At 32.1% G+C, this 27,491-nt stretch overlaps 2 protein-coding genes across 2 annotated transcripts; both read right to left on the reverse strand.

Annotated features, from left to right (window-relative positions):
* Positions 1-4,570: 4,570 nt before the first annotated feature.
* Positions 4,571-27,491, reverse strand: LOC126704326 (furostanol glycoside 26-O-beta-glucosidase-like). The gene is made up of 13 exons (XM_050403320.1): positions 27,453-27,491; positions 23,666-23,735; positions 23,344-23,415; positions 8,081-8,158; positions 7,908-7,995; positions 7,387-7,652; positions 6,909-7,011; positions 6,573-6,787; positions 6,452-6,483; positions 5,924-6,029; positions 5,071-5,130; positions 4,847-4,894; positions 4,571-4,683 (listed from the first exon to the last, which is right to left on the reverse strand). The coding sequence occupies exons 1-13, from the start codon at positions 27,489-27,491 to the stop codon at positions 4,571-4,573; spliced, it is 1,290 nt and encodes a 429-aa protein (XP_050259277.1).
* On the reverse strand, positions 16,915-21,001 carry LOC126702833 (L10-interacting MYB domain-containing protein-like). Its single transcript, XM_050401691.1, has 3 exons — positions 20,553-21,001; positions 17,766-18,116; positions 16,915-17,674 (listed from the first exon to the last, which is right to left on the reverse strand). The coding sequence occupies exons 2-3, from the start codon at positions 18,114-18,116 to the stop codon at positions 17,099-17,101; spliced, it is 927 nt and encodes a 308-aa protein (XP_050257648.1). The 5' UTR covers positions 20,553-21,001; the 3' UTR covers positions 16,915-17,098.

Genomic DNA, 27,491 nt, shown 5'->3' on the forward strand with positions numbered 1-27,491 from the left:
TTGTTGGCTTTGATGGGTTTAGGATTTTTTTCTCATTTTACTATGAAACAAAAACTTAAAAATGATTTCTTGTGAATTTTCATGTACACAACTAAACATGGTAAAATGAAAACATTTTTAAGTAAAATATTTATAGCATAAAATATTTTACATTTGAAGACATTTTACTATGAAACAAATAGAGTGGTAATTTTAAACCTTAAGGTTTTGGATCATTAATTTTGATTTTGTCCCTTATCGATTTAAAATTTGGGTCCATATTTCATACACCTAACATTACATAGCGTTTGAAAAAAAAAAAAGGTCATTTCATTTATATCTATTGACGAGCTATTTTGTGTTCATGTCATGTCAAGGTAGGTGTATTAGGCTAAATAGCTTAATTCAAACTTAACCCATTTAATAATTGTGTCATAACCCTTTAAGCCTAACACGGCCTGTTAATAAAATGAGTTGACATGACACGATTCACTAGACATACTTAATAAACGGGTCATGTTGGGTTGACACAACTCATTTCAACCCACTTAAAATTAAACAGGTTGAGTTGACACAAATTTAATCCGATTCAAAAAAGCACCTATTAATATTGTTATAAATTTAATACACAACAAATTTGATACAAACTCATAACATCAAAATACCTATTAAGCATACAATTTAAAAGTTCATAATAACATCAAATACTTGAAACACATCGTTGAAAAGTTCAAAATAACATGAAAGTAGCTAATAAATATTAAGTCCATAATGTGGGACCATCCATATAAAAATAATTTTTTTTACATCCTAGAAAAAGTGCATACCCTTTGACCTAAATTCAAAAATGACATAGTTCACCAAAAACGTAATATCTATCTAGAATAGGTTATTTACAGCCCAAAAGAAGTGCATACATTTCAAACCAAATTCAAAATAAAATAGTTCAACAAAAATATAACATCCACATAACTCGCCAAATGTTATGTATAAAAAATATACCATAGTTTATGTCTCTCTTATTTTATTTATAAGTTTATTATATAGGTTGGATATAAAATGTGTTTGACACATTTGAAATAAAACAAATATTTATTTGTTAAACGAGTTATGTTAAATGGGTTATTTTGGGTTGATACGAATAAATTGGCGTGTTAAACGTATCAATTACAAGTTAGGCGGGTTGATCTGCTTATGACATGTTTTTATCGTGTTGCTTTCGGGTCAACTGTTTATGACTTGAACTTACTTAGGCCCAACCCTAACCCATAAAAACCCATATTGTTCATCTTATGTTCACAAACCATGTCAAACATTGACACCCCTAACTTCTAAGCCTTCCTTCATTCCACGCAATTAATCTATAGTCACCTTTTTTTCCCCTTTAGCTAATGCTTTGAAAAAAAAATTTCAATACACAATACTCTTATTATAATCTAAAAAAATTATTATTATTATTTTAATATTATTGAATTGATGTTTTGGGCTTAGAGATTGACATATTAATTTAAATTTGGACTTATATTTTTAAGATCCTTAATAATTTATATGAGTTTTGGTCAATATCATACATAAATATAAATAATAGTTGGTAGTCTCGAAATGGTACACTAAAATAGGTTGATATTGAAATATTTCCTTCAAATACACAAATTGTAATATTTCGTTCAAATACACAAATCGTAATGGGTTTGAAACAGTATTCATAACATTGGTTTAGGTCAATTTCTCCTCAACTCACTGTGCATTCTCATTTGTCACCCCCCTTGCATTAAAAAAGTTCATTTTTTTACTATTTTATGATCATATCAACATTTCACAATTGAAGTACTTTTTTTTTTCTAAGAACACAATTCAAGTACTTATATGAGCCACAAATGCAATTCAAGTTAGTAGTATTCTTATGTCATAATCTTTTTATTTTTCTAATATTTCTTATTTTATAAATTATGAAATTGTTTTATTTAATTCTTGAATTTATTCTGTAATACAATTTATTAATTTAAACTACTCCAAAATTATATTGTAGTGCAAATACCTTTCTTTTTTTTCTTTTTTTTTAATTTTATATATTATAATAAATGACTTTTTTGGGATAAGGAATAGATAACTTAATAGCATTTTTTAACTTATTAATTTACCAGAATGACATATTATAACATTATTTAAGCTATTTTTCTTATAATTATAAAATATATTATTATTCAATTAATAAACATACTATTCAACCAATGAACCACTCTCTTAGCTGGGTGAATCCTCGGTTCGATTCTAAGAACTATGATTGAAACCTTGGCGTGCAGCATCATGGAAGTAAATTTTCATTTTTTCATCTTTTTTTTATTTTAAGAAAAAAAAGTTATCATCTTTTTTTATTTATTTTTTGAAACCAAAAAATATTATCATCTTTAAACAAAAAAAAAAAAAAACATTAAATAACATATAGAGATACCACTTAATCAAACAATTTAAATTTACAAATTTTGACCCAAATATGTTATATCGGTCCTTCAAGTTCTTTAATTTAATTAATTAATTAATTAATTTTTTTTTTTCATGTGAGCTTTCACTGTATATACCAACACGGTAACATCATAGAAATTTATGATATGATGGGGAAAAGCAAAGAGACAGAAGTTTACGTGGATTTGCAACATGACCCACATCCGTGAGACAAGAGCGCAAAGGGCTACATCTTTTCTTTATTTTTATTTTTTATTTTTTGAGTGACAATTATACACGCATCACACACAAAGGAAAGAGAATAAGGTAGCCAAGAGAGCAATGGCGACTCTAGGAATTTTTCTCAGGATGTTCCTTAAAAAGCATCATTTTTCCCAGTGGCAGTTCCATGAATTTTTCCCAAATGTATTGTTGTTTAGTTGTTTCATTAATTTGTTTGTCTTTTATAAACTATAATTTGTTATATTGTTCTTATCAAAAAAAAAAAAAATTGTTATATTGTTGTTTTATTAATTATAAAATTATTAATTGTTGTTTAACCTAACATAATTTAATTTGTTTGTCTTATATAATGTATTGATTAATTAAAAGACTAGAACCAATCAAATAAAGCTAATTTCTTGTATCTCACCAAAAGACACCAACACCAACACTAAAAGACAATTAATAATCTCACCAACACCAACACCAACACCTTACACAGTTACTGAGTTACACCAACACCAACACCAACACCAGATATTCTCAACAAAAAATAAATAAATAAAAAAAACATCAACACTGGATAAAGGCATAAAGCCAAAAAAGGGTAAATATTACTCATAAAGAGAGATTGAGATGAAGAGAGAGAGACTGAGACAGAGAGAAAGAGAGACTGAGAGAGAGACTAAGATAGAGATAAAATACTTTGAGGTTGAGAGAGCCGGGAGGCCTGAGGCTGACGGGTGGTGCCATCAAGCATAGTGGCGAGGCGAGGAACCTTTTCTTAACCAAAATATTATAATAATAATAATAATATAAAATATAAAATAAGCAATGTAGTTTAAAATTTAAAAAACAGGAGCCCAATAACTCGTCTCAAGAGAAAAAGCTTATTTAATATATATATATATTATTTTTAAATCTAATACCCCACTTCCCAACGCTAAGGTGTTCTTCCCCAAGATAAATATCAAAACTCACTTGCTCCTTGTCACAGACTCATAGTCCTTGTCCCTTCTCAGAAGTTTCAGGAGTCCATCACATTTGTCTTAGCACAAATTCTTTTAACGGTCCAAAAGAATTATAGCTGTGAAGATACCGAATCTTTAAAATGGGACAATTCCAAGATGCCATTTCCTTTCGAAATCAGATTGGTTTTTTCTTTTGTTTTATTTGCAATTTATGTTACTTTTACCAGCCAAGTCAACAAAGCTGACATCCAATATAAACATAAAGAATGAAAAATTAGTTGGGAACACAGCAGAGTCATTGGTTGAGACTTGAGAGAGAAAGGAGAAAGAAAGAAAGAGGAAGGGGTGATGAGGCATCCGGCGAAAATAACAAGAAGACAAATGATCCACATCGAATTGACTTTGTCACTCGACATTTTTATCATATGAGTAATAGAATAAAGCAAGTAACCAACCTTAGTTAACATCACAGATTCACAATTTCAAGAGAAAAACCTCTAACGCGTGTGAATCAAATCATGACTTAAAGTCACGACTATAGTTCATTTCCATACACGGTGTGTAATAAACATTGTCTCAATCTCAATTACTCACAACATAACAAGTGGGGCTCTAATCTGATTTCAAAAAAGTAAAATAAAAATCTACAAGGGGATGCCTCAATTATGTTGGACTTAATGGATACATCATACGCAGATGCATAGGCAGAAATTGACAAATTACTCTGTTTATTTGGCTAAGATTTGAGACAATGTGGTCTAAAACTAAAAGCCTAACACAATACAATGAGAATTACAAAGATCACAATAATTTGTTGAGCAATTCCCAAAAGAGAATAGACTGCCTTTGCCTTCGTGTAACAAATTTTCTATTACTCGAGTTCAATCCCAATAACTTTGAAAGTTTTTCGATAAGATTTCAATATTTTAAAATAGTTGGTTGGGATTTTGAGAAGCTCAGTATGTTGTGAAGGTTGAAGCAACTGTTGCAGCACATGTATGGAAAAAGAGATGAGAAATTGACAACTTGATGGAACTTCCGGCTGATGACTTAGCATTAGCTCCAGTTCCTACATAAGTGAACATCAACATTACTAATGAGCAAAGTAGATAAATAAATCATTTTGAGGTTTCATTGATGAGTAAAAGATAAATCAAACTTGTTTTGTGCCACTTATTTCTCAAGTTTAATTGAAATGATTGAACTTTTTGAACCCAGAATGTGGTTTGTACCTGAAGGTCCTGGTGATCCCACGGGAGAGCCACTTGGTGAAGCAATTGCTGAAATTAGGAGATAGGTTAGCATAGATGAAAATAATACTTGATTTTGAAGTCTGTGCTACCTATTTCTCAAGATTTATCGAAAGTATTGAACTTTTTGATCCCAAATGTGGTTGTATTAGTCAAAATCATGATAATTTTGCATGCAATTGAACAAAGAACGAAGTAATTTGTACCTGAAGATTTTGGTGATCCTGAGGGAGAGCCGGCTGGTGAACCAGCTGGTGAAGTAGTTGCTGAAATCAAGAGTTAAGTTAAAAACTCTCATAATTTCTTTTTTAGAAATGAAACTTTCACATGCATTCACTACATAAACTTCCCTCATTTATTTATTTCATATATGTTTAAATTCTGTACTAACTCATTTAATAAATTAAAAAAAAATTGTACAAGAAAATTTGAGCAGTGTAATTGATGTATTAGCATGGTTGGGTACCATTGCTTTGGAGGAAATCATGTAACCAGCCACTTTGCAGACTCTTTAGGAATGCGCTTTAGATTGTCATTGTAATCCACAAAGTAAAGCCCAAATCTTGCACCAATTCCACCTCCCTATTCGTATGAGTCATGTAGACTCCAGTAGAAATATCCTTCGATGTCCACACCGTTCCTGCAAAAATGGCAGAAATAAACTCTAATTATATTCCAAAACCATAACATTCCAAACAAAATCATAGCCATAAGAAATTATTGTACGATTTTGACCAATATGTGTCTTTAGAGTCCAACATATTTTAGGGAATAAAATCCCTCGTCCCATCTTTAGTGTTTCATTTAATGTTGTGTTATGATGTTAAATAAAGTTTGATACTTACATTAGTGCATTAATTATGCGATATAAATGTCGATTAACATAGTATCTTCGAAGTGGATCATGTAGCTGTTTAGCAAGTGGAAGACTATCGTTCCTTGGCTGATCACTAACACCTATTTATATGGGGAAAAAAAAAAAAAAGGAAACTATTGTTAGTATTATGTGTGTGTGTGGCTATATTTATATAGGGAACATTAGCAAAAAAAAATTCCAACCATTTTCTGTAATGTAGATCTTAGGATTTTGGTATCTTTTCTTCAAATTCTCCAAAAGTTTCTGTAGCACTTGTGGATAAATGTAAACAAAACCGCTCCCTGGAGCCTGCATAGTAGAGCAACATAAGGATTCTTATCAATCGAATATGTAATTACATATACATTATGTAGGAAAAAATTATCACTTTTCATCCTTATAAATTTGGTATGTTTTTGTTTTGATCCTTTTTTTTTTTTTTTTTTTTTTTTTCACATCTTTTATTTTAATCCCTGAATTCTCATTTTGGTTCATTTGACACGACAATGAATCTCCGTAGGTGAGATGGTGGTAAGGATGTAATGAAATTGTCTCAAAAAAACTTGGGGACTAAAATGAAACATATGAAAAATCAATGATCAAAACGAAAACAACTTGTATTTATAGAGACCAGAGCGACTTTTGCCAAGACCTTCTAGAAAATGAAATAAGTTTTGTTTAATAAACCTCAACTAGTGTTTTTTAGTGACAAAAAATTATAGAATTCTTACCAAAGGACCAATGGGAACTCCATTTCTGGTAGCTGCAATAATCACAACAAAGCAAGAATTACTTCTTGTTGTTTGTTAGTTAAAATTCTGTATATGTAAAGGTATGATATATCAAGCTTACAGTTGGTAGTTAATAATAAATCCACACTATGGGAAGGATATTGTTTTGGTGGAGGAGCATTAGCAGCATAAGTTGAGGTATAATAATTGATGCCAATGAAATCCATGGTTCCCTTGATCATCTTTTTCTCTTCCTCAGAAAAAATGGGTAGCCTCTTCTTCACCAAATCTCCCATGCTTTTTGGATAGTCTCCAAATATCAAAGGCTCTGCGTACCTGGCTAATTGGAAGCGACACATTACATGCAGAATTCTTAGGAACAAGAAGACCCTCAATGGTCCTAGGACTAAAGAATCTAACATGACAAATGGTTGTGCATGAAGCTAGATTTACTAACCATCCTATGAGGAAGTCCCTGCTTCTTTGTGCTGCAGCTTTATCTTCCACTGAACTTGTGTTAGGCTTAAAGTAACTTGCTTCAAGAACCATTCCAAATTCTGCTGGCCCGTGTATATGCTGAACAATAACATTAAACAAATTAGGGACTTGACAACACTTCTGCATGCATGTTCTCATTGTGCCAAGAGGGAAAAAAAAAACTTTTTTTAAAAAAGATTTTGATAAGTATTAATTATTTTCGAAAACTTAAGATAAACGTAAAGTATGTCTAAAAATAAATCAAATATTCTTAATGATATATATTAATTAAATAATTAATTGTAGTATATTTGATTCTTCAAGAATTGTTATGTCGCTGTGTTTCGTACATGTTATTTTGAGCCCATATTCATGTCCGTGCTTCTTAGCAGAGAATTCAAAATTAAATAAGTAGATAAAGGGTTATGATATTTGATGATGGTGCATGCATGCATGGCACATGTGGTTCACCTGGTATTTCTCTCTGTAGAGCCTCACAGCAGCAGCATGGGCAAGAATAATGTTATGGCCTACTATGTAAGGTTCTGTGGATGAGTTTCCACCCATATATGGTTTTGCTGGATAGGAACACCTGAACGGTGGTGCAATGCCAAACTCGTACCCCCTTCCTGCCATACCTGATGGTTCATTGAATGTCATCCACTTTTTAACTCTGTCTCCAAAATTTTTGAAACATATTTTACTATAATCCTTGAAATCATCACTGAAAAAGAGAGAATGAAATATTAGAATGTTATCTACCATTAATTGCATCATACGTTTTTAGGTTTCGTTTGGATAATTTATTACAGTTTTTCAAAGTTAATATCAATCTTTCAAGATATGGTTATATTTTTACATAATTTTAATAATAAAAAATTAATGAAAATAAGCTCATCCAAATGTACATAATATTGTATAATTTAGTTCAATTATGTATGCATATATCCATATAGAGAGAGAGTGGAACAGTTCATACATAAACGAGCGACATAAGAGGCTCATATATTTGTCTTCCAGGCCTTGTGGCAAGTCAAAGTGCAAAAGGGAAACAAAGGGCTTGATTCCTACATTTAGAAAAAAAAAATGTAAGTGAAGCACATAAATGAAGATGTAAGAAGTAAGATACTTCAAATATTCACAGTTTCTCACCATTTTTTAATAATTCATCAATCAAATTGCTGTAGTGATCGATACCTTCTTGGTTCACCCCACCACTCAAGGTTCCCTCTACAATTTGATGCATATTATTAATACCCCCAACAACAACAACATTAATAATAATGTTAAGATATAAAATTTTTTTTGGTTAAGGTTATAAGTTGTGATTAAAGTAATATCACTTTGAAATGAGATCACTAGTACTCATAACCATTTTAATACAAAAAAAAAAAAAAAAGGCCGCAGCCCAAGGTTTAACCTTAGGCCACGTTTAAAACACGGCCTAAGACCAGACCCTTAGGCCGCATTTAAAAAGTGCGGCCTAAGACCCCTGAATTCCTGTTAGGAATTTGTCTATAGCCGCGTTTTAAAAACGCGGCTATAGTTTTTTTTTTTTTTTTTTTCCCTTTTTCCGGGTAGATGAGTTTTACAAATTTGCTTATGTTTTACAAACCTGTCACACATACAAAAAATTCCAACTTGTTGCATGCATAGTAATATCTCTTGCAATTAACTCACAGTGCACTTTAGATAAAATTTGTGGTGAGGACTATAAAATTTGATATGCCAAGTTTCTTGATTAGTATCTAATCCATCCTACATGGCAGATGTCAGGCATATATTTTGCTACAACATAGTGTACAAATGCATAATTAAGATTTTGACAAATAGGTTGAAGGGTATAGTGGTAGCACTACTATGGAAATTTTCATCATTCAAACAAGAGGGAATGATGACATCTAAGTAAAGTGAAGCCATGATTTGCAGCTTACAAAAGGCTTATAAAAGTGAAGTCATATTTTTTTTCCTAAGCATATTCAAATATAGTCAACTAATTGACAAAAAAGAGCAACTGTTCCTTCATTTAACCAAACTCTTATATCTTTTATTAATAACAATGAGTTACAAAACAACAACTGCAATATAATGATTATACTGACAGGGACAAAAGCTTTATTAACTGATATATGACATTGATTATGAGCTAAATATAAAGAATGAGAAAACAAAATTTGAAGGCAATACCTAAGTGCTAATGAAGTTTTGGATCTATAACTTGAGTAATTGCAGCCAAATTACTAAGTTGTGCCTCCACTCCAACGGAGCTATCAGTGCATTTGAAATTTCCTCGCTATAATTTTAAAACAAGAACACATACTGTAAGGAACTGGAATCAAAATTAGAAACAAAAACAATATGTTAACAGATTATATAGAATGGAACATAGTGTGGTTACTTGTAAACAGAGAATATTTAACTTAAGTACACTACTTAAAGTGAAATAATATGGCCTACAAATTTTTCCACCCAAAGCAAGCCATAGTAGGAGATATCTAAATAATAACTAAAGTACACTACTTAAAGTGAAATATTACGACCACAAAAAAATTGTATGGGGCAAAAAAGTACCAATCTGCACATCAACCGTTCAAAGCACCAAAATGCATCTACTTCAAAACTCAAGAAGAATTATCATGGGGGAGCAGAGGTCACTCATTCCTGCTCAGTATTGTCATAAAGTTTAGATAGAAGATCCAATATTGAGTTGCAATAATTATGTAAATTTTTGTTACCTCTTACTATGCAAGGAATGTAAATGAGAAGAATTTCAATGAAATATATATATTTAGAAAAGAATAATATATATATATATATAATACAATTGAATAATATTAACACTTGAGGGTTACTACTAATTTAAAGGCAAATAATCCATTTTTTATGAATAGTAGGCTTATCTGGGCGCTACAAATTAAAATATAAATTCATTCCCCTAGGGTTTACACTTTTACATAAGAAGGACATGAGGGCCTAAGGCAATGGCATTGTAAAACTAATGGATATTGGATGGTCCATGATGAATATTTAATTAATTAACTAGAAGATAAGCTAGATTGAATGAAATATAAAAATATTTCTATTTCCTTAAATATTCCCAAGTCACCACATCAAAATTAATGTATATATTCCAATGTCACTATCCAATTTTTTTTCCTAGAGTCTTAAAAAACATTTTACATGTGGAGGACCAGTAGTTGGATTTTTGTAAATAAAAGATAAATCCAATGAAAAAGAAAGAAAGGTAAAATATTAAGTTGGATTTTTTGTAAATTTAATTTTTTTTCCTAGGGACAAAAAATGAGTTTAGTAAAACACAGGAAATAGGTTTCTTCCATTTTTGTATATATCATTGAGACTAAGGGTGAGTTTGGTTCAGCTTTTTGAAAAAGTGCATAATGAAAAAGTGGAGTTTTGTAAAAGTGCATAATGAAAAAGTGGAGTTTCAAAAAGCTGAGTGTTTGGTAAAAACTGTTAAAAAGTGCATAATGAAAAAGCTGAGTGTTTGGCTAACACTTATAAAAGTGGCTTTTTGAGGGGTAAATGACCAAAAAGGACAATGTATATATAAGAGAATTTATTTCATACTTTTTTTTTTTTTTTTAATGTGAGTTTGTTTTATACTTAAATCAATTACTTCATCATACTTAAATCAATTTTTCTCTTTCTAAAAAAATTATTTTTTTCTTACCAATATTAGCTAATAATAATCTACCACTTAAGATTTATTGTGAAAGTATTGTAAAAATATTGTGATAAAAATTGATACTAATTTTAATTTGAACGTACTATTAAAATTATTTTTTTCTCTTTCTAAAAAAATTATTTTTTCCGACAAGTGTTAGCTAATAATAACCTACTACTTAATATTTATTGTGAAAATATTGTGATAATATTTCCTTCTTTTTCATTTTTTTTCTCCTCCACTCACTTACCGCATTTTCTTCTTTTTTTTCTTTTTTTTTTCCCTCTTTTTTTCCAGGCCACACACGTACCCACTGGCCACTCTTTTCCTTTATTTCCTTCTTTCCTTTCTTTTTCCATTTCACTTCTCCAAGTTCCAGAACATCCCAGAGAGCTCTCCTTCTTCCTCTTCTTTTTTTTTTTTTTTTTTTTCTTAGCTCTTCGTCTGCATGATTCTTTCTCTTTCTTTTTTTTTTTTTTTTTTTTTTCAATCCTTCTTTCCTCCTTTCTTTATTCCTTCCTTGCCATTTCTCCAAAACACCAGAACATCTTCTTCGTCTCTTTTTTTTTTTTTTTTTTTTTTCTTCTTAGCTCTTCGTCTGCATGATTCTTTCTCTTTCTTCTTCTTTTTTTTTTTTTTTTTTTTTCAATCCTTCTTTCCTCCTTTCTTTATTCCTTCCTTGCCATTTCTCCAAAACACCAGAACATCTTCTTCGTCTCTTTTTTTTTTTTTTTTTTTTTTCTTTCTTCATTTTTTAATCCTTCTTTCCTCCTTTTTTTATTCCTTCCCAGAGAGACTTACGAAGGCAGAGCAAGGCAGAATCAGAGATGGGAGGCGTCAAAAATGCGAAGGGAGAGCAGAGATCAGAGATGAGGGGCGAATGTGAGTGTGGGTATTTCGGTCTTTCAACGTGCTGCAACGGTAATAATCAAAACGCGCTATGCGCGTTTTGATTTATGGACAGCTGATGGTCCATAAACCAAGCGCGTTTTCTCTTCAGTATTTGTAAAAGTTGAAAACGCAACTTTTATAAAAAAGTTGCGTTTTCAACTTTACCAAACGCAGAACGTGGCTGGGCTTTTTTGAAAACGCCCGTTTTGGGCTAAAAGTGGAACCAAAAGTGGAACCAAACGGGCACTAACTCGTAGATCAAAATTGTTGAAATAAATTTATTAACAATATGGATGAACAATCATTTGAATTTGTTTGAATTAATAAGCCCAGTGATTAGTTTTATTCATTAAAAGTTGGGTAGTAGTCCATCTTCAATGAGCTATGGAGGTGGTCAAACCCAAGTTTGGCCCCATTTGAGATATAGGCCTAAAGTTATCAGACCAGGAACAGCCCAATGTGCATAAAATGCTATTAAGTTCTTGGGCCTTAGGAGAGATTTGATGGGAACTCGGCCTAAAGTAAATGACACCAAATAAGCTAGTTTCCATTGACCATTAGGCTCTGTGATTATATTACGTGGTTCTTTTGGAAACTAGCTAGTAATACTAATGCAATTTCAAAATGTTAAAATAGCTGACCAGTTCTAAGATCATGTATATCCTGACCTCCTTCTCAAAAAAAAAAAAAAATTTGTATATCCTGACCTCGAAAGAATAGAATGTACATTCAAATGATCATGTATATCGTGTGCCAAGTGCCAACCAGTAGATGCATTCAATGCATTAACCAAACACAAAGACACAGAGACAGAGAATTAGAGAGAGAAACAAAGAATTACTAATTACTAATTACTTTACCTGGCCATTTCCTCCAATGGTGCAGGTCCAAGATAGTACTTGTTTGATTCTTTGTCTGGAGTGGATGTGAAATTGCAAAAATAAAAGAAAGGTTCCGTTAGGAATATTCCACTAAACATACCATATCTAAATGCACCATATGATGCCATTATATCATTTATAGGTAGGGAGAGAAACCATTTTTTTTCGGATTGATGAAGAAAACCATTGCAGATTCCATCCATTAATATTTTTTTCCCACAAAAGAAAGATATGACAGTTAGAGCACATAACAAGACAACTTACACTATAACTCTTGTTAAAGCAGCCTGCAAGGAATCTTCTTCCTGGAGTGTAGACACCACACATATAGGAAATAAGAAATAAATAAAAAACAAGAATGAACAAAACATACAGGCATGGAAAACAAGAAAAGATGACAATGACAACTCTAGCCAAGAGACAACGGTTGTAAATCACATCAAAATCTTACCTTGTAGAAGTTTACAACTGTCTTTTGATCATATTCACATTCCCTCCATTCCAAATACTGCATTTAAAAGATTCTTTAGTTTACTTATACAATAAAATAACAATTGCAAGCCAACTCTGTGGAAAGGAATTCCCAGTGATAAAAAATAAAAAGCAATTTACATTTTTGTCAAAAGTACTACTAAGCAATCTACAAAGCAAGTATACCTAGCACTCCCCATCTAAACAAACTAAATTAAAATTAATATATAATATTACCTCCATTGCTAATCTTTCCCTTTCAGGGTCTCCCTCAACACGATAAGCAGCACCCCACTGAAAGAATAATTTAAGAGTTAAAAACAAAAACAAAGACAAAGAATGTAATAAACATTACTATTACTATTTGGCTGCACTCTTCCTTCCACCTAGCATAAATACAAAAACAAAGAATGTAATAAACATTACTATTATTTTTTCAATTAAATAAAATAGTAGTGTCCACAAGTTCCAACTTCTCATACTTTCTAATACCTTTCTATCTCAATCTTTCTAACTTTAAGTCCGGGTGTACTGACACTGCAATCATGAACCCTAGAACATGGCGCCCACCATCATGAACTGCCTGAGAAACAAGACCCATCAATCCCACGCTCCCACCTCCATAGACCAAATCAATCCTTCTCTCCACCTGCAAAACACATCGAAAACTAGACCCATTAACACGTCACAAAACCCATTATTAAAACAAACATTAATTTAGTACTAAGTGAGATAGGAGTAGCAAAATTAAAATATAAATAAGATAATAATAATAGCAGTGATAATAAGCCTCGGTTGAAATGTAAACCGCCTAAACAGCCTAGTGTAAGTGAAATAAAATAATAAATACTATAATTGAAGGTTTTTGGTCATTGAAGCTTGTGGAGGTACCCAAGGTTTGTGAAACACTTAAAAGAGTCATGATACCAAGGGAGCACGTTTGGTACCAAGAGTCATGATAACAAAAAACAAGCAAAAAAATAAGATAAGCTAAAATATTTACACTAGAACCCCTTCCATTTTGCACATTGTATGAGTCAAAGTGGAACTGAAGGCATCCCTCATTCTCCTTGGAACCATTACCAAGTGAAGGAGGAGACATCCCCTAATTCAGATCGAGATTGAGGTTGCCACCTGCACCAAGTCACATTCACAAACATTTCAACAACTACAAATTTCATGTAAGTTTCACAGACAACAAAGAAAATTAATATACACAAAAAAATTATAGGAATACCCACATGTTTTGCAAGGAAGCTTGTTTAAGTCATCCCTGGACATGCTTGTGCTTCCAATGTTGCCTCTCTCAACCACAAACGATGAAATTAAAATTAAAAAAAAGAAAAAAGAAATGGTAATAGGGTGATGCATGACACAAGTTGCTGCTTTGACAGTTTGTCTAAGTTTATAGTTAATGGTCTTTGGATGTGGCCTACTGACATGTCAGAAAGCTTTGAACAAAATCAATATAAACTTTGTGAAGAGCAAATTGATGGTGAGGATAGAGAAGATTGGGTGTTTGCTACAAATAAATCATATAATTGCAGGGATACGCAGTGTGCAGTTAGAGATGTGAAGCCTCAGAAAAGTGCTTTGAAGTAGTCTGTCAAATCCATAAAACAACAAATACACGTTTCCATAAAAACTAGGAACCACTGAAATTAACAAACATCTAAACTCCTGTTAATTTTCTGCTTATGGGTGAGCTTGGTTCAGCTTTTTGAAAAAGTGCATAATGAAAAAGTGGAGTTTTGTAAAAGTGCATAATGAAAAAGTGGAGTTTCAAAAAGCTGAGTGTTTGGTAAAACTGTTAAAAAGTGCATAATGAAAAAGCTGAGTGTTTGGTAAAAACTGTTAAAAGTGGTTTTTTGAGGGATAAATGACCAAAAAGGACAATGTATATATAAGAGATATTTCAAACTTTTGTTTTTTGTTTTTTTTTTTTTTTTTTTTTGTGGATGTGAGTTTATTTCATACTTATTATAAATCATCTATTTCATATACTTACTAAACAATAATAATAACAATATTAATTAAATCTAAATAATTTCCATCAACATGAAGCACAAAATAAAAATGTAAAAAGATGATAAAATATACACCAATAATCTAAGTTTAAATTGTACTACATAAAAATGTAAAAACATATAAAATACATATCAATAATCTAAGTTTAAATTGTACAACACAAAAATGTAAAAAAGATGATAAAATACATACCAATAACCCAAGTTTAAATTGTACTACATGATATTATAAAAAAAAGACAACTACTAATTATTATCCCCCCAAATGGAATTAGCAATGGAATCACGAAGAACCACCATCGCAGGGTCTGTTAAAGATCCTAAATTCTGCTCATAACTGCTATCTGCTTCACTATTATTTTCTCTTCTAGAAATTGAATCTCGATTGGCATTTATGAAACCCCTATCATCCCTATCATTTAGTCTAACAAAATTATGAAGAGCCATAGTAGCAAATACAATAAGCATTTGGATATGGAATGGAAAAGATGGCATGTTTCTGATAATTCTCCATTTATTCTTCCACACACCAAAAGTGTGCTCAATTGTACATCGAAGAGATGAGTGAGCATGATTAAATTTTTCATGTCTAGTTCTAGGGCTTCCACCTCTCATTCGAAAGTCTTGAAGATGGTATGATATCCCTTTGTATGGTGCCAAATAACCTTTCATCATTGGGTATCCAGAATCAACTACATAATATTTCCCTAGAAAAAAAAATTCAATTGTTTTAACACACTCATATAATATGTAATTATAATGAACAATTGATTAACCAATTACAAACCTGGTGGTGGGTGCGGAAAGTTGTTACTCTGTTTACGAATAGTATCAAGAAAAATGTGAGTGTCGTGTGCTGCACCTTCCCATCCAGGCAAAACAAATGTGAATAACATATCAAAATCACATGCAGCCATCACATTTTGGGTTGGATATCCCTTTCTTCCAAAGTATGGAATGGACTTCTCAGTAGGTACAACCGCTGTCACATGTGTGCCATCAATCGCACCGATGCAATCCTAATAAAAACATTAATAGTTTTCAGTTCCACATGCATTGTATTATCTTATAGACAATAACACTTATTCAAATATACAATAGTACACATACTTTGAAATGTGGCCAATAAATTGGATGGTCTTGTATTTTGGTTGGAACTTCACTAAAAGTTGGATCCGAAGGCTTTACATATGCAGCTGCAAAGCGAGCACCCAACAGAGTGATCATCTTCTCAAAATGTCTACTTATGGTTTCACCCGAATGTTGAAATATTTCTTGAACCATTCGGTTACATATTCCATGACCAAGTATCCTTAAACAGATTGCCACTGACTCTTCTAATCTTATATTCCTTGAATGTTGAAGTCCAAAGTCACTTTCTAAAACTTGACACAAATTAAGAAACACCTCCTTTTTCATTCTAAACATGTTGTAACACAATTTCTCATTACCTTCCATACAACGTCTCACCCAAACCCACCCTATTTGTTCAGAATCATAACAAGGAGTCTTATTAATGTACTTATTGAAATATGTCACAACTGCTTCGCAGGTAACTGCCACAAGCTGGTAAAACTCATCAGAATCGTCGTTACTATCATCATCATCAGAATCATTGTCACTGTCATCATCACTATCACTACTCTCATCATCATCATCATCATCATTGTTATCATCATCATCATCATCATTGTTATCACCATCATTATTATTGTCAGCATTATTATAATCACTAGCATCATGATAATCACAATAATTTCTGTAATCCCCATCCATTAATAGTTCCATAAAATTGCCACTCTCATAAGTACCATTATAATCATCCATATTGGTTTAGGCTACACAACAAAGTAACAAATAATCAACCATTGCTAATACTTAATATAAATCAACATAGTAATCAACAAAGTATTACATAACTTTGTAATCAACATATATTAACAAAGTAATCAACAAAGTAATCAACAAAGTAATCAACATATATTAATCCAAAGCTAATACTAAATATTACATAACTTAGTTTAAAGTTAATACAACAAAAAGCTAATATTAGTCGAAATGTGTTTACATTACACATATATTAGTCCAAAGCTAATACTAAATATCACATAACATTGTTTAAAGTTGATACAACATAGTTAATACAACATAAAGCTAATATTAGTCATAAGCTAATATTAGTCCTAAGCTAATATAGAGTATCACATAAGGTTGGTCACTTCTTTTGCTTCCAAGAAATCAATTCTTGTAGGTACGCCAACTGTAACTCTGGCTCCTTGAAAGTTAGAAACATATCCCTATGTATCTTTTTTAGTAACGCTAAGGAAGCTTGAACCACAAACTTACTATCCACTCCAGGAAGTGCTCTCACAATCGCCATGACATTATCAACTGAACTTGGTGACTCTCGAGAAGTACCTTCAGACTTATTCTTACATACAGTTATTAATTCACTAATACGATTGTCCAACATTGCAGCTCCTCCTATCTTCTTCTTTTTCTTCTGTGAGGGTATTAATTCACTAGTTCGCTTAAGTCCTGAACTACGTGATTGACTAGTATGTCCTTGTTGCAAACTATCAATGTCTAAACTCATGTCACATTGATTATCCTTAAATTCGGAGCTACCATCCGAATCACCAGCACCCTCTTGTGGCATTGTTGGAGGGAGTGTATTTGAAGAAGGGGTCCATGCAGCTTCTCCAGTTGCTGCAACATCCCTAAACATTATATCAAGTTGTTCTGGATTCTGTAGACCTTTCTCTCGAAATTTTTTAGCTTTGGGTAATTCCTACAAAATGTAAAAGTGCTTTCACTCAGATAACAACAATATAAAAAAACTATTTCCAACTAACTACATATTAATAAAATACTCAACTCACCTTCAACTTTCGGTCCCACCAATCATCAGGAGCAAGAATTGTTCCCTTCGCTGTATCCCAACCTAAACCTGTGTCATGCATCCTCAATTTTTCCCACAATCTCCAATCACCTTTTAACACATCCCACCTACTTTTTAATTGCACCCTATCATAATTTTGACCGGTTTCATCACAAAATTTGGTCACTATATTGGTCCAACCTAGGGTACTAAAGGCAACACCTTTATTCCTATTCCCAAGTTGAATCTGTTCCACACAAAGATTACAAAAAGTAGTGGTCCAGCTTGAATTATTATCCCATAATGCTCTAGCCTTTTTTGCCTCGGGGTTGGAAGTTGTGTTTTTACCCATCTATAAAGTTAACCAATGAGGTTGAAGCATATTAGCAAAACTATAAATTTTTTATTAAGATCAAAACAAATAGGTACAAGGACTAGCAGGTTAAATTTTTTATTGGCAAGTTATGCATATAATGAATTTTAAACTTACAACCTCACCCTTTGCTCATTTTTTGTGAAAGTGCTATTTAAGCTAGAGATATGTTTTCAGCAAATAATGCATAAATTTAGATCAAAGTAGAGCAGATGCAGCAAACTTAAAGAATGAAAGTAGGGAAGAACAAACACTCAGACACAAGCATCTTGAAAAACAGAAATACTGCACACCATATCTCTTGAAGCAATAAAAATTCAACCCACAAAGATCAGGAGCACGACATTTAGACCTAGGATGACCTTTCAAATTTGAACAAAAATACAGACAAACAAAACATAGCTTCTTTTGTTCTCTTTTCCCCTTTTTAGTGAATTAGTTCATGTAAGTAATAGGAAATAATACATTATACAGGAAGCTTTGACATGGCATAAAACAACAAGTGCGTCACACATAATTAATGCATAATGCAAATCTCCATGTATATAATGATCACTCCTCTCTAGGTTAAATATGTGTGATTAAACCTAACAAATGAACAATGCACAATATGCCCATATGACATATGACATGCCATTGTGATTGCGGGTAAAACATTTCTTTGCTTTACAATGAGAGTGCCACAGCCAACCTCCACACAAGAGGACTCCCATTTTTTGTTTTATAGAAGGTTTTACAACATTACAGTACCAGATTGATATGTAATGAATAGGTAAATTGGATGACTTCTAATACAAATTCTCAATTGAATAAACCAGAATTGAAAAGACATGTTAATCAAAGATGTGACAGAGAGTATGATGTTGGTCAGGATAGAATGGCGACAAATATACTCATGCCTGACCCCAAATAGTCTATAGAAGGTCTATAGCCAACCCCAAAATTTCTCTCTGTTTGGTGCAAATCTCCAGGGATACAATGATCACTCCTTTCTTGGTTAAATAAGCATGATTAGACCAAACAATGCATAATAAGCCCATATGACATTTGATGTGCCAACTACAATGAAATTTGTGATTGCAGGTCAAAAGTTTCATTGGTTTACCTTCCAGTTGTCTATCAAAACCCTAAAACCTCACATACTTCTCTATCAAATGGCCATACAAAACTCATCAAAGACTATCCAATTTTGAGCCTTAACCATTCTTTTTAAAAGTTCTAAATCCTAGATCCACAAATCCTTTGAATCCTAACCTCACCACAAGCATACTAGGACAAATTCTACAACTTCTCGTGCATCATTGAGTTAGAGCTCACTGCCAAGAATTGAGCTTTAACATCTAAAAGGAATCTCAATTTCCTTTTAAGTAAAAAAAATTGTGACACAAATTCTCTTATTTCTTAAGTGTAATAACTTACCCACCTTAATGGATAAGCATTTCATCAAAATTCCAAACACAAGAAGGTACAACCCCCCCCCCCCCCCCAAAAAAAACCCCTCACCTCTCTTCCCTTTTTCCTCTACTTCAGTTGCCACCTCTGCAGTCTGCCTTCCTCCAACTCTGGTCACCACCCCACACTCAATCTTACAGAGTGTAAAGCTTCCAAACTCTAAATCAGAGAGATCGGCTTTGATCTATCAAGAACAGAGAAAAAGAAAACGGGTTTCAGATCTGCTCTAAAGGTTAAACTTTTTCATTTCTTGATTCTAAGATTCTAAATGCCATGGATTTTAAATTTGTTGAGGGGGATAAACTTGTTATGATTCATGAGTTTCGAAACTGTGTTGTAATTTGTGGGTTTTGGAACTTTTAGTTTTACATCTATTCTCGGATAATTCTTATGGGTTTTGAAACTCTCTCTCTCTCTCTCTCGGATAATTCTTGGAAGAGAAATGTTGCCAATGGTATTTCAAGTAGCATGGTATCAAAGGTTTCAACACAATCTAAAACATCACAATGATAGCAGTGGAAAACCAAACAAGCTCAACCATCACCAAAGTGTGAAACAAAATGCATTTTAATTTAGCAAAAATGTAATGACAAAATATCAATAACCAGCAACCTTACTTAGAGCATATTTAAAAATGCACAACCCATCAGAGATAACAACAACCAAAACACCAATTAGTGCTAATTCAAAGGATCCAAAATTAAACATAAGCAAGATCCGAAATTTTGTTATAACAAAACAAATAAACAAAAACACTTCATGAGAACATGTATATATTCCAATCAGCAAGATCCGAAAACAATACCCATTATATATTCATCAAACTAACACTTCATTATATATTCCAATCAGCAAAAACAAATAACAAAACAAGTAAAGGAACAATACCCATTCATAGCAAGATCCGAAATTTTTTTTCCCACACTCGGTAAAAAAAAAAAAAAATCAGATCAGTGTTGGTACCTGGTTTTTGGTAGCAGATCAGTGTTTTTGGTACCTGAGAAATCAAAACCCACACACCAAAAGTGAGAAATCAACCAAAGAACAGAGAAATCAAACCCAGATCCATGAGAAATCAACCAAAGAACAGAGAAATCAAAACCAAAAAAACCCAAATCAGACCCATGAGAATCAACCCCGGTTCGGTCCAAATCAAAACAACCCATACCCATGACAAATCAACCCAAAGAACACACAGAAAAATCATTACCCATAAAACAAACCACAATCCAAAACTACAGAAAGACTTACGGAGAGGAAGAACCAGAAAGAAAGAAAGAAAGAAGAAGAAGAGGAAGACGAAGCGGAAGAAGAAAAGGAAGACAAAGAAAAAAGACAGAGAGTAGAGAGACTTACGAAGGCAGAGTAAGGCAGAGAGAAGAGATGGAGGCGTCAAATGCGAAGGGAGAGCAGAGATGAGAGATGAGGGGCGAATGTGAGTGAGGGTATTTCGGTCTTTCAATGTGCTGCAACGGTAATATAACAAAACGCGCTATGCGCGTTTTGATTTATGGACAGATGATGGTCCATTTGATGAGCGCGTTTTGTCTTCAGTATTTCTAAAAGTTCAAAACGCAACTTTTATAAAAAAGTTGCGTTTTCAACTTACCAAACGCAGATTCATGCTGGGCTTTTTTGAAAACGCCCGTTTTGGGCTGAAAAAATGGAACCAAACGGGCCATATATCAAAATGAAAATTACCTCCAAAAAAGAAAAACAAATAACATTAAACAAAGAAACAATCATTTGGCATTCAACCAAACAGCCAAACCTTACTACCAAAAATTTGGGGTCAACACTGAATCCTCTGCAGACTAATCAGGGCTAGTCATAGTATTCTATTTGGCATTCAATCCATATACGAAAAATCATTGAAAGCACCAACTGTTGTTCCTAAGAACATAAAATAAATTTCATAATCTTCAAATTTAATTAAAAAGAGGACTTTCTCAGCACTAAAGAGCAAATCACACTCTACAACAGCATAGATAGTACTAGGATTCAATCATATATTTAAGTTCAAGCATTCACATAGAAAGGGGCTAACTTGTTTCTTTCACTAATCCTATCCATCCATCCATCTAGGACCAAACCAACATAGAAAAATCACATAAACACACTTTATTTTAATCAAATTACAAAGCATTTGCTAGTGATTTATACTTTACCCAGAAAATGTAAAAGCTTCACAAACCCAAATTTATACCTATAGCTGAGCCTTTTGTCATAAAATTTGAGCACTAGAGCTCAAATGGGGTTAAAAAAAAAAAGCAATAATAAGAGACAATTGAGCAGAAGTAGCAAAATTAACATGCAAAGGAAACTTTTATTTAACCGTGTTCATCCCAAAAATAAAATTTGTATGCAAAGCTATTTCCTTTTAAGCTTATTCATCCTAGAAATTAAAAAAAAATAGAAAAGAAAAAACAAAATTAATATGCAACTGTGATTTTTCTTTAAATTAAGGTCAACAGTAATATACTAAAATCACAAACCAGAAAAACAAGAAGGGAAAAAAATAGAACATAAATTTTGAAAAATACAAACCCTAAGATTCAAGAAAATTTCGCATAGAGAAATGAAAATACAAACCCTAAGATTCAAGAACTAGTCAAAAACGCAGAAAATATCAACTTACTCAGTCCACAAAACAGAGAGAGAGAGAGAGAGAGAGAGAGAGAGAGAGAGAGAGAGAGAGAGAGAGATAGAGAGAGAGAGAGAAACCTAGCGCTAGCTCCGTCGAAAGAGGATCGGCGGCATGCGATGGCAGATAGTGAGAGAGAGTGAGAGAGGGGTTAGATCGAAGAGAGGGTGAGGGGAGGGAGAGAGTGAGAGAGATGGAGGCTGATGAAGTGAGAAGGGAGAGGGTTAGAAATTTCTAACCATCCTATTTATACAAAGCCTAAAGTCGCGTTTTTTAACTGCGGCTATAGGCAAAATCTGAAGCCACGTTTAGAAAACGCAGCCCCATCCCAAACTATAGCTGCATTTTTAACCTACAGCTATAGGGAGGTCCTTAGGCCGCGTTTTTATCTCAAAAAAACGCAGCCTCAGGACCCTTCTATGACCCCGCTTAAAAAACGCGGCCTAAGAACCCGTCTATGACCCCGTTTTTAAAATGCGGCCACAGTTAAGGAAAAGAAAAAAGAAAAAGAAAAGAAGTTTGCCAAAAAATAAAATCGGAGGTCCTTAGGCCGCGTTTTTAGCTCAAAAAAACGTGGCCTAAGAACCCGTTTATGGCCCCGCTTAAAAAACGCGGCCTAAGAACCCGTTTATGGCCCCGTTTTTAAAATGCGGCTACAGTTAAGGAAAAGAAAAAAAAAAAAAAAGTTTGCCAAAAAATAAAATACGGAGGTCCTTAGGCTGCGTTTTTAGCTCAAAAAAACGCGGCCTAAGAACCCGTCTATGGCCCCGTTTTTAAAATGCGGCCACAGTTAAGGAAAAGAAAAAAAAAAAAAAAGTTTGCCAAAAAATAAAATATTGAGGTCCTTAGGCTGCGTTTTTAGCTCAAAAAAACGCGGTCTAAGAACCCGTCTATGGCCCCGTTTTTATGAAACGCGGCTTCAGTCTATCTTGGGCCGCGTTTTTTATAGCCATGGCTTAAAAAACGCGGCCCAAGGCCCCCGCGTTTTGTAGTGAGGCCACGTCTTGAAAATAAAATTATGAAAAATAAAACTCTGCATTTATTGTAAAAATTTCTTTCTTCAATAACTTTTTGTAAGAAGAAAAAGAAATGTTTGGATAATGAACTTACTGGGCAGAATCCTACTCCAGGAGATGGAAAATCTGTAAGAATTTAAACCAATGTCCTTCAAAATCTGTCTTCCTGTAAATGCAATTATTGTTCATTGAAATATATGCTAGAAAGTTTAAGTACTATAAAGGACATGTCCAAATCATAGTAAGAGCTTCAAGATTTCTCAACTTACCTTGTATCGTTTATATAAATCAGTTGCCACGGGGAATTTACTGGGATCCACAAATTATTCTGAAATGAAGGTTTTTTTTTTAGCTATAGTTATATGGATCTATTTTAAAAGAAAGCAGATGTTAGTAAGAATTAAGATTGTGCAGACCTGGGAACTTTTCCATGGCGACATCATAAACACTTGGTCCTCTCCCTCCTTCTTTGGGTGATCCTTCCGTCTGCACCCATTAAACATATGCATACATTCATAAATGGGTATACTAACATGTTCATGGATAATCAAATCAATATATAGACATTAATCATTTTTAATAGAAAAATGCTGAGGTTATTTATTATCAATTTTATTATAAAATGTTTAAAAATTAATTTGACAATAAATTTTCTTGTTTATTGATACTAATTCAACATCATGAATGAATGTTCAATTTTTTATTTATTTATAATAATTGGTGACACATCTGTTTATAAAGTTTATGTAATAAAATATATAATATTCCTAATATTACCTTCTTCTTTTTTAATGTGTACCTGTAGAGTAGAAGTAGCACCACCAAACAATATTTCGTACTGCAAAGACTATTGGGATTTGTTGTTCTAATTGAATTAGGCAATCATTTAAGGCCCTCAAATGGAAGAAGACTCAAATTTTAATCTGTAGGATTATTTCTTTACCTATAAGAGTATCAACTAATTTCAATTTTTAGTTATTAGATTTTTTATTTGGTCAATGAAATAAAAGAAAAGAAAAAACCCTCTATGGCTTTTGGAACAAAAGAAAAAAGAAAAATCTTTGTGGCTCGCGGGATGTGCTCTGAGACCTGATCGTTTGTTTTCTATATGTTGGAGTTTTTAGAGTGTAGAAAATAAAAAATCTAGAGTGTGATTTTTTTTTTTTTGGGTGTATAGAAGCATTACTGTTGTTAATATCCATTTATATTTTTAAGCCATTGTTTGTCTAGGACCAGTGTTTAGTTCATTCACACTCTTTTTTTCTTTTTTTTCTTTTTTCAATGTGAAATATCCATTTAATGTGTGGCTTGTAAAGCTAGGGTATGATTGTACAATTACAACTAGTCCGTTGTTAACTGTTAAGTTGTAGAAAAGAAAGAAATAAGAAAAATTTTCCTCCTTTTTAACTAGGTGTACCAACAAAGTAGAACGATTAAAAAATCGGTGCATGTTATAATTCAAATGGTATTTTTTTGGTATTTCAACAAAGACATTCAAGTTAAAATCCTCTCAACCAACTATAAAAGAATAATACACACAACACACACATATATATATATACATGAAAAATTTTATGAAAAAAGAAAACATCGATCTAATAAATATATAATTAAGTATTAGTATATAAACTTATAATCAAAACTGATTTTGAGAAATAAAAGATTTCATTAATATTGTTTTTTAATATTTGGTTGCTTAACCCAATAGATAATGTATCTTTTAGTTGTAATGTGTTTCTTTATCTAATTCATTGAGTAATGAAATGAATTCGTCTTCACAGGTTGATTTTTTCATAGTCAAGTGAAGCTGGCAAGCTACAATGGTACATTTTATAAATCAGGAATTTTTTTTAGTGAGATATATCAGGTTCTATTACTCTACAAATTTCTATATATATATATATATATATATGTCCTATCACTTTGTAATCCTTTTGTGTGTATATATATTAATTTTACTTTTTCATAAATTATTTTCTCATATTTATTTGGAATCTCGAAATTCAATGCATTTTTATTAACATTATATTATTGTTTCATATAAATTAATGATCTAATTTTTTAGAATAAAGTCTGACTCTGGTTTGAAGAAATCTCATTCAACTTATTATATGGCAATTTTTAAGATAATTGATGTATTTTAAATCACATGACTCATTAAATTATTTAAACACATTACATTACTTATTAAAAAATAAAAATTGCACAAAAATTCAACTACACCAATATGATTGACATGATAGTATATGAACATTGTATTTTGATTAAGCCAAAAAGAAATTCACAAAAAAGGCAAATACTACTTTTATACCATCAAGTGCATAGTGATTCAGCAGAGTGCAATTTCTTCTCACTTTCCTATATTTAGACAAATGAAAGTTAATTGGCAAAATTTACTGAAAAGCATCTTTTTGGAAAAATATTAGCAAAAAAGCATGTGAATGAAACATTTTAGTAAGTAAGACTTAAAAAAAAAAAAAAAAAAAAGTAGAACTTGAGTCTATGAAACTCGAGTTCCAAGATTTTTCACAAGGAACTTGAGTTTTGTTCAAATGGAACTCGAGTTTAGGAAACTTGAGTTCCACCTTTTTTTTTTTTTTTGGTTCATGTCAGACTTCATGCAAGAGGGAATTGGGTTGGAACTCGAGTTCCAAAAACAGTCCAACTTACAAAAATGTTTCATTCGCATGATATGCACCAAATTTTTTTCTAAAAAGCTACTATTTGGCAAATTTTGCCAAGTTAATAAGCTAATGAAAGTCGTAAAAAAAAAAAAAAAAGTATTATAGCCTATATATTTTTATTAGAAGATTGATGATTTATTTAACAACACTTTCACTTGCTACTTTTAAATAATTTTCTACACATACATACACACACAGGGGCATAGCCAGAATTTTTAACTTGGGGGGCCGAATTACATGCTTGTACATTAGTCATAACTCATATATTTATGTGTGTATGTGTGAGACAGATAGAGTTAAAAGAAATAAAGAAATGAAGCTTAAAGATTAAGAATGCCACCAAAAAAAAAAAAAAAAATCACTAGTTTAAGCAAAACAATAAACTTTTAGCAACTTTCACATTTGAACATGCACAAACATAGTGCACTTTTGTTTATTTAAAAAAAAAAGAGTAAATAGTACCTAGACAACTTTGTATATATATATATATATATATTTATATATATTTTTTGGTTTGAGTAAACGTGTGTTTTGTTGGATGAAATCCACTTGAGAAACTAAAATATTGTAATTGTAAAAATAGTTATATTTCAAAATGAATGATATAAAGAAATTAACATTGTATGATGCATAAGACCCACAATAAAATAAACACATATGACAATTGTTCCAGTCAATTGCTGAACCAAAGGCTAATGACTAAAAGGTAACTAATACTTTTACCTTGTTTTAGTCATTTATATGCCATAATTTGCTAGACAACCCCAATTAGCTAATTATTTTCATTACTTCCATATACCTTCTTTAATCCTAATAGTTTCATGCTCTAGATACATCTAATTGGCAGCCAATAAAATTGAGACATACATATGGTATCAAATATTTTTTATCACTCGTGATAGTGTGTCATTCTATGTAGTTTTGAGAGATAATTGCCTCAGCCCTTTGATTGATCATACAACCACAACATATTTCAAAGGGGAAACCACTAAAACTAATATTAGACTAGATATGTGAATTTTTTTGGAGGGGCCAATTTATACATTTGCAAGGGCTAGCTTGTTTTTATATAGTATTATATAGGGGTTTCAAAAGTGTTTTTTTTTGGGGGGGATCCCCAGCTTATGTGTGCCTTCGCCCTTGTGCGCGCACACACACACATATATATAGATTCATGCCCAACAAGCTGGTAGATTAACCTAATTAACTAAAAAAAAACTAACAGCTCATCACAACCTAAACTAAAATTACTAATTTTAAGTGCTAATATTACTTGGCAATTCATGCCCAAAATAAAATCTATCTTAAACCGATTAGGTTAAGTACTAATATTATTACTTGGCAACCCTCCTTAAGGCTACATCTCACAAAAATGGACTACTATCTTTAAGTAAGTGATAAAGATAAATGGTTTATCTCATTTAGCATTGTGCAAAAGCTGTAGTTATATTGACCTCATTTCTTCTCATTATCTTCAATTTATCCTTGTATTGAATTATAAGGGCTTTTGTTTGAAGACCATGGCTTTTTCATCATCATCAATTGGAATCTGTGTCAT

Source organism: Quercus robur, chromosome 10 (genome assembly GCF_932294415.1).
Source record: "Quercus robur chromosome 10, dhQueRobu3.1, whole genome shotgun sequence".
Taxonomy (NCBI): Eukaryota; Viridiplantae; Streptophyta; class Magnoliopsida; order Fagales; family Fagaceae; genus Quercus; species Quercus robur.